Source organism: Haliotis rubra, unplaced genomic scaffold (genome assembly GCF_003918875.1).
Source record: "Haliotis rubra isolate DU_JTF1 unplaced genomic scaffold, ASM391887v1 Scf2447, whole genome shotgun sequence".
NCBI lineage: Eukaryota > Metazoa > Mollusca > Gastropoda > Lepetellida > Haliotidae > Haliotis > Haliotis rubra.
The window spans coordinates 27318-36689 of NW_025766500.1; the positions used below are offsets into that span (position 1 = coordinate 27318).

General features: G+C 40.2%; 1 protein-coding gene across 1 annotated transcript; it reads left to right on the forward strand.

Moving 5' to 3' along the window:
* Positions 1-1557: 1557 nt before the first annotated feature.
* Positions 1558-8528, forward strand: LOC124279017 (sodium- and chloride-dependent creatine transporter 1-like; the record flags this gene model as incomplete). Its single annotated transcript, XM_046714811.1, has 6 exons — positions 1558-1792; positions 2679-2810; positions 4454-4734; positions 5333-5467; positions 7256-7359; positions 8383-8528. Coding segments are annotated over exons 1-6 (1033 nt in total), but the record flags the coding sequence as incomplete, so codon positions are not given.
* Positions 8529-9372: the final 844 nt, after the last annotated feature.

The window sequence follows — 9372 nt, forward strand, 5'->3', positions numbered from 1 at the left end:
ATGAAAGCAAAACACAAACTGACCTTATAGATACATAAATAGAAGTGAGGTCCACAGTCACTCATTCCACAAAAAACCAAACTATTCGCTCAGCATAACGTGTAGGACCTCTGACTTGTAAGAGTAGTATCTGATAACTGCTTGATAAAATAAAGTTGAACTGTAGGCAAGGAGACTTACATAATAAGGATATGGGACAAGGCAGACAATGCAATGCGCTTATCATTAGAGTGACAGTGGCTATGGTGAAGTTAAGAGTTATATAATTGCTGGGGTAAATCTATTGTTACTTTCTGTATACTGTGTACGTGTTAAGCTTGTACAGGCACTTAATGGCCTAAAACATTTCTAAAATATTTACAAAACAAGTATAAAATCATCTCGGCCATCATTAATCCCGTATAACAACACCGACGCAACATGAACGAGATTATACTGTAATAACAAAATCCTACTTCACGGGAATCCATTACGCAATGGCACGGGTTCACTTTTATGGCATGTAATACACTCAGTCAATCAGTATGTCTGGTACACTGTTATATAGTCCATATAGCGTAGGTGTATGGAATTTGTATTCATACGAACATTGAGAAAGGGAAAAAAATAAATATATTTGCGCTTTTGTGGATAACAACTAAAACATACACTTGAAACTGACTTTTGAAAATGCTCGCAATACTAGCGGTAAATAGAACAGTCAATATAAATTTTTGACACATAGAACAAGAAGAATGCAGATGAGTGAAGTTAAACTAATATATAAAATTGGTTCCTAGTTGGTCGCATGGGACGGCGAATAGTAAACACTTACTCTAAACCTAATCCCAACTTTAAAAAAGTATCACTTCACGCGTGTATTGATATCATGCACAAAGGGATAATATGAAAATATGGCTTATTCCTGCAGTTTTCATGAATAAATATGTCACATGCAAGATACATTATGTATATCAACAATAAGAACTCTAACAGATCAAAAGATTCGTGAAATAGTTCAGTCCATACACTCATGGGCCGGGGATCCTTGGGAAAAAGGAGAAATTGAAAGACGTAGTGGTAAAATCCTTCCTAATTTCCAAAAATTTCCATGCCTTGGAAACATCATCTTCCAATTTTGGAAGTTTTTGGAAATATGATATTTCCAAATTGGAAATTTTTGGAAATCACCATTTTTCTTGTGTTAATTTGGCATTTCAACATGTGGTGATGTTTAAAATATCTACATTTAGGTCTGCCAACTTTGACGAAGAACGGTTATTCCATTTTTACGATTAGTAGCAGCAAGAAAACATGATTATTGAGCTTGTTGTCACAGATTTTACCTCCTGCCTTTACTGGTGAAATTATAAAGTTCAAACGCTTGCACATACATGGAGATCTATATGCTTTTAACCCCAACATCTACATATGTGAATGCATGACATTTGTTTTACATACTCTAGGGAGCATTTATCAGCAGGTAAAACCTAATGTGGTCAACTATTTTCTGATAATCAGTCCATAACATTGAGTAAAATACTGTTTCCTAGATTGCCAAGATAACTGTTGTCGACGATGGCTACAGAGAACATTCGCCAGCAACACCAGGAGCTGACCAGCGGTATCACTCTGGACATTGTGGGCGCCAGTCCCGATGGACGCACAGCAGTGGATGGAACTCAAGCTGACCCTAAATCTACCAGAGGGCAGTGGTCAAGCCGACTGGACTATATCATGTCCATGATAGGCTACTGTGTTGGGTTTGGGAATTTGTGGAGATTTCCATACATCTGCAACAGGAATGGCGGAGGTACGTGCACCTTTATTTGGTTGAATCAGACATGATATCTTGTAGCACGTATCATATCTCATCTTCAATGTATCAAGGGAGGACGCATCCTGTAAACATTTCACAGTGTGAACAATTGTAAGTTGTTGGAATTTATCTGTAATCTCTGGCTATGAATAGACAATGCCATTCAGCAAGTGGTCAAGTCTAACATATAACGTATGGGATCACACTTTCTCAGTGAAAAAATAATTCTAGTATTTGGGGTTCAGTCCCAGTCTGGATTCAAAAGGTGTTTGAAACAGGTTACTTTATTTTTATACAGGCCATGAGTCCAAGTATGACTAAAGAACATTCATCAAACAACAGGTCAAAATATGTGATTAAAAAGCCTTATTTGTGTACATATAATAGGCCCTAGTACACAACCTGTTGTTCTCACAGATGATCAGTAGTTGCCACAATTGAATGTCTTCAATGAGACATGCACGTTTATGTGATTCAAATCCACAGTTGGGACAATATACCTTCTGGGAATTCAGGCTTGATCGTTGAAAGACAAGTCCTGCTAACCTTTAATGTCCTTCGCTTTTTCCGAAATTTACTCTGAACACTGTCACGTAACAATCTCACAATAACGCAACAGTTTCACCATGTAAACAGCATTGCATTTCTCGCAGGTGTATTTACAAAGATATGTTTTGTGAAGATTTGGGTCAATACGAAGTGACGTGTAATGTATCTCTTCCTATATACCAGATGTGTATCTATGCAAATACGTTGTTCCCATGTATATAGTTATGTACAAGTGGCATATCATTGAAACAGTTAACATTCTATATTTTCTCTGAATCCATAACGCAGTATCCGTCCATAGTCATAAAGACTTCCTAATTCCCCTGAACAGGTGCTTTCCTGATTCCATTCATAATATTCCTCATCATCACGGGTCTCCCGATGTTCTACCTTGAAGCAGCTCTGGGACAGTTCTCTGGGAAAGGGGCGGTCCAAGTGTGGAACTTCTGCCCTCTCCTCAAAGGTGGGAACGTTTCTGTAATTTACAAGGGCCTCAAGCAGTTACTACAGTCATTAACATATCAGAAACGGTATATTTTGAACAATAGTATATATGGGCGAATACCATAATGGTCAGGTCTAACCTGACGAATTCGCCAATTTCAACTGTGGTGCCCGTGTGCAGAATATGCTGGTGATTGACAAAAATACGTCAACAATCCTTACTTTACAAATGGTTAACGTGCAATTGGCATGCTCCAGACTGTGGCTGTTGCACGTGCCATGAGATGCAGTTGACGGACAATTCACATCACACCTACGACATCTGATCGCCCCAGGTCAGCACGGCCACGTGTGACGTCACATGCCGTTTAACCTCCATTCCGAAGATATATCAAAATCCTATAAAAGGAGACATATTGTTGGTCTACGAAATAGACAACCAAATTAGATCTCAAGGATGATACTCAGCACATTCAACAAAGTAGATTTTATATACACAGTAGGAACACGAGACAAATCAAACTTATCCCTTTTGGGATTCACAAAATCCCAACAGTTTTACTAAAATGTCTTAGAAATCTCAGGTCTACGTCCCAGACCCATATTCCCAAATTCTGATGAAAAATATATTTTAACTTTGTGCACCATTACCACACACAATAACCCTTATCAAAATATCTGTCATGATCCCGAGTGCATAAATATATTCACATCTAAATCTTCCGAAGTTTAGGACTCTTTGCCCAAACTGAAACAGATGTGTCATGTGAATGTCGCCTAGATGCGATCTGAAGCTGCAGGTATATCGAGATATGAATTACACCATCTGATGTGTCTCATAATTAGCTCTTTCAATATTTAAAGTGACAAGATCTCTGAGGGTAGGAAACCATTTAGCGAACATCTGGTATCATCAGTATTTGCTAGTGATTCATAAACACATGCTATAGCATCGTATCTCATGATATCAATCACTGGATTGACTGGTCAAGACTCGATTATTAACATACCACCGCCATACAGCTGTAATATTGCTGAGCGCAGGGTTAAACAAACCAACAAACCAACACATGCTCATAATATATTCGGAATGGTACAACCGGCGGCGCTTTTGGCAGGGATCGCTATTTAACTATGAGGCCATCAACGTACGTGAAACGTGACTCTGTCTTTCTTTCCAAGCATCTTGATCCTGTCTTCCTCCCAAGGTATTGCCACACGTGACTGTTGACTCTCTGTTCCTCTCCAGGTATTGCCACACGTGACTGTTGACTCTCTGTTCCTCCTTCCCAGGTATTGCCACACGTGACTGTTGACTCTCTCCTGCAGGTATTGCCCCAGTGACTCTCTCTGTTCCTCCTCCCCAGGTATTGCCACACGTGACTGTTGACTCTCTGTTCCTCTCCCAGGTATTGCCACACGTGACTGTTGACTCTCTGTTCCTCCCCAGGTATTGCCACACGTGACTGTTGACTCTGTTGTTCCTCCCCAGGTATTGCCACACGTGACTGTTGACTCTCTGTTCCTCCCCAGGTATTGCCACACGTGACTGTTGACTCTCTGTTCCTCCTCCCCAGGTATTGCCACACGTGACTGTTGACTCTCTGTTCCTCCTCCCCAGGTATTGTCACACGTGACTGTTGACTCTCTGTTCCTCCCCAGGTATTGGCATTGGTTGTATAGTTCAGGTCGCCATCTGTCTGCCCTACTACAACATCCTGCTGGCGTGGCCCATCTACTACCTGGTGAGATCCTGCACCACCGTACTGCCCTGGACAACGTGTGGCAACTGGTGGAACACGGACCTTTGTGTAGAGGACATCTCCCTTCTCAGAAACATGTCCACGAACTCCTCTGCCGTCAATGGCACCGACACCAACACTGCCGCACTGTGGAGGAACACTACCTTGGCTCACACGGCTGTGGAGGAGTTCTATCAGTCAGTATAAGAGTGACTTGCTTGGCAATTCGAATGTAGCTATCTAAATGTTCAGTAAGAATATCGTATGACAATATGACATGAACAGACACTAAATGTGTATACTGCTACTGTGACATCTTTTACAAAAAGACTACTTGTCGATAGTAGGATATTCAATCTGAACATACATAAATACATGCAATTATATCATGTTTCTCAAGTAGCCATCTGCTTAATAATATACCATCACTGAATAAATATACTTTGATTTCATGACATTTCTTTTAGGTACAATGTTCTTCGCATTTCAAATGGAATACATGAAGTTGGCTCAGTTCAGTGGCACTTGGTGGGATGTCTCTTTGCTTCTTATGTCATTATTTTCCTGTGCCTGTTTCGTGGGAGGAAAGCTACTGGGAAGGTGAGGCAATACAACTCGAGGGAGTATGAGAGGAAGAAGGAAGGAAGAAGGGGTCAAATTACGTTTGCAAACAACATTATTTGAATATTTACATTTCTGAATCGTGTAAGGTGACCAGTGGTTCTCAAATGAAATGACAACGATATGGCCCCTAGATGTGATTCAGATGGGATGTAAGAAGAGCTGTTCTGTGTTCCAGATAGTGTACGTGACTGCCCTGCTGCCCTACATTCTCCTGACCACCATCCTGATTAGATGTCTGATGCTGCCCGGCTCTTCTGATGGCATCGCGTATTACATGAAACCTGATTTCAGAAGACTGCTCGACATTCAGGTACTTTCCTCTTGGGCAGCAAATGGTCATCTTCTTCTTGCCATTCACCACCATGTTTATTACGGGTGTCACCGGAAGGGAAGAACACGACTATCTTTTCGCGAACCTCTATCTTGCCACAATTTGATAGTGATTCATAAACACATGCTCATGATATTGCCTGAAGCTTACATTTGTCTGTGCTTACGATTTCCTGTGGACGTGGAAAGGGTTCTGGTGTTTAGTGGTATTAGACAACACCCAGTTGTCATAAATGGCATTCCAAATACATTTCTTGCTAAAACTCTTCTTGGGTGTAAAAATGTTTGAGATAAAACTTTTCTTTTGAGACTATTTTATACAAAACAATCCTTTTTTTCTTTATATCTGTTTGTCAGTATGCTTGTGGGTACATGGGATCCCGACTTGATGTCGTTAATTGATTGATGCAAACAACATATGTTATCTTTAAAACACAAGTATGTTCTGCCTTGGGAATATAGTGTATTACTTGCTGCTGGAGAATGAATGTGTCGGTTGATGTGCAATGTGTAGTTCACAGAGCTGTATACATCAAAGTGTTTTGTGGGAAGGTGGAAAGAGAATGGTTACAGTGATACGGAACAGTAATGTTCAATGTGAAAAATGTTATTCAGATCGCGGGACGTGTGATGTAATTTGAGGTCAGTATAAAATAAAGACCTGGTATACTATAAAGTGGTGGTATGTTGTATCTGTTATGTTTCAGCTGAGCTGTTTTGCAAATGATATTACACCGTGTCTGTTGGGATTCAGTAGACGTTCATATCACTGTTTCTTAAGAATTATTAGTTGTCAGGAATGTATCACTATCTACTGGAAGCAGTGGTGCAGGATGTAGTATACCTTCGGATTATGTCAGTGGACAAGTATGTATGCCTCAGTCATTACATATTACATGTTTGCATCCCAGACAGCAAGTCTATAACCCTTTCCCCGTCCAAAAGAAATCTTTGTTAAATGCAGAGTCGATACTTTTGTCAGCAGTATTACATGTACAGGTGTACGATGTTGACGATCCATTGATTGTCAGTAGTGTATAAAATATAGCCCGTCCCACAGTCCTTGACGGGAAATATTTGAAAAATATACTTAACTAGGTTAGAACATGTTAGTGTTTAACTGGAGGTCTTGAATATTGTAACTTTGTTCGAACAACTTCAGAGCAAGAGTCGCATGACTCTTTGAAACCTTGGTAACAGGAGCATGATCGATTGTATCTCAATAGTTGTGAAATGTAAACACCAAAGGCTGGATCTGTTGCAATATTGCTCGACATGAAAGGAAAGTTGACTATTAGGAAGTTGAAATTATAACTTTTGTCATACAGCCTTGTGGTCGCCCTGGATCTTTATGCATAGATCTAAGTATGAAGCAGTTGAGGCGATCTCACTTGTGTCCATAAGTTCAGGTTCAAGTGGGCAAATCACTGGAAGGCAATTGGCTATTTAATGGTTATTGAAGGATATCAAATCATCGCTATACCTGAAGCTTAAGTTAAACGTCTTGGCCAAATTACCTTGTTTTGAGCTTCTGTGCTGCTCGGTGAATGTCATTATCACTGACTTTATTGCTTTTGTCATAATTCTTGTAATTTTATACTGTCATTGGAATTCCGCTGATATTCTGTTGCAGTTATTTGTACTGATATATAATGAATTGTTAATTGTTTAACATTTCCTTGTTCATTGTTAGCGTCACTGGCTTTACGCTGAATTCTACTGGGTGTAGATCTGTGTGTTAACTTAATGTAATATACCTATTGTCCAGGTGTGGAAAGAAGCTTGTCTTCAGGTGTTTTACAACCTGGGCCCTGGATGGGGCATCGTAGTGACAACATCCAGCTACAACAAGTTCACTGAACCCACGTTACGGTAAGAGGGACTTCAGGTGATACATCTATCGACATACGTTAGTGAAATGTCTGCCGAATATGGATTGCATTTCCAATAAAATGTATTAATCAGCATGGATTCAATGTGTTATCATCACAACGTGTAAGGTTGGGGAAACTCGTAGTGTCGTACTTGGACATATATATATGAGATATATTTCATCGATTCTGGTTCTGCTGTGGAATCCAAATACAGTGGAAGCAGTCTAAACCGGCACACATAAATAATAATCCGGTTTAGACAGCGTACCGGATTGTAGAGCTGACACGGTTACCTATGACTAGAACTGAACCAGGTTTGTCACTCTCATATACATTGTTGTATTACGTGGTTTTCTCAATTTCTCTCTCAACACACTATGTACATGTACAAGTATACCCATACTGTTCTAAGATTAAATTATCTTTGTCAGCAACCATGTAGTTTCAACCCAGGATTAATTAGTGACAATACATATCCCGCCGACTCTCGTCATGCGCTGATTACTGTATAAACACATATTCGGGCGGCTCATTTCATGCTGAGATCCGGAATTGACAGCCGCCAGATTGCAGAGCTCTCAAATGATGAAAAATGTACCAGCCACGTATGGAATGAGATTTTATGCCGGTGTTGATTAACTTGCCGGATTGGACAGCTGCCGGTTTTGACAGCTTCCATTGTATGACGACCGCAGAGCCGGAACTCCATATTATATGCAACTTTGCTCGATGCGGAGGATGAGAATATACAGAGTATCAACACACCAGTTCACCAATTTAGAAATAGGGCATCTTTTAAAGAACTACTGAGCAATGGGACGGACAGACGGCACCTATCGCTATTCCCCAGCTAACGTATGAGTGTGTGTGCGTGTGTGTGTATGCGCGTTTTGAACGTATATCTCTGTTTCTCTCTCTCACTCTGTGTGTGTGTGTGTGAGTGTGTGTATTGTGTATTTGTAGCAGATTTAATTACCTTGAGAGAATGATACTAAACGTTCAATTTATTTTATACTTTCAGCGACAGCATTATTCTGTGCGTTGCATCGGAGGGCACGAGCATATTTGCTGGCTTTGTCACCTTCTCTATCCTGGGAGTGATGGCCGAGAGAGTCGGTGTGTCAGTCACGGAGGTCGTGTCATCAGGTGGGGCAATCCGTGATGCAAGTATGTGGGGAATCACTGTGGCGTTTCTGTTACAAGACAAGTGCAGTACTAGATTTATAACATCCGTAAACATTAACAGCACTATATCACACCACTCTTCTTTTAAAATACACAATGCATTTCAGTGAAGCCAGCATATAATGTATTCCAAATATTACGTCTTAAGATTACAATATTAATTTAAAAGTTGCAATGAATTAATGCAACGTTGCATTAACTCGACTGTCGCGCCCTCTTCTGGCCGAACATTACTTCAAGCGAACGCCATAGAGTTATGTCCCTTTGAACGCCTCTTTAGGAATATCCTACGCACAACTTGTGATTGAAACCAGTTCGGCAAACACCATACAAAACCACGTGCGACAGTTGTCGATGTTTGTTTATATTTGTTTACATTCCATATATGGCAAGTGTTCTCTGTTTGAAAGCTGTTCTCCTCGAAGTTTCAATAATCGATTTCAGGTAAGTCGTAAGGGACAATAAGTCTTTAATTGCATCAGTCGGATGGTAAAGTGAGTGCATATGTCCCAATATATATTATATACGCGAAAATAGTGTCGACAATGTGTGACATTGTGTCTTTAGCTGAAGGTATTACAAAAACATGTCTCTGAAAACAGGTCCAGGATTGGGTTTTGTTGCTTACCCAGAAGCCTTGTCTCAACTTCCGCTTCCTCAGATGTGGTCGTTTCTGATTTTTCTTGATGTTGCTGACCATTTGATTAGACTCTCAGGTGAGACTTAAAAGGTTACAATTATAATGTGCAAGATAATGCAATTTCTGTGTATGGGTCGAACGAAAAGTTTCACCTGGAATTAGCTTATGAGCATTAGATAACATTTG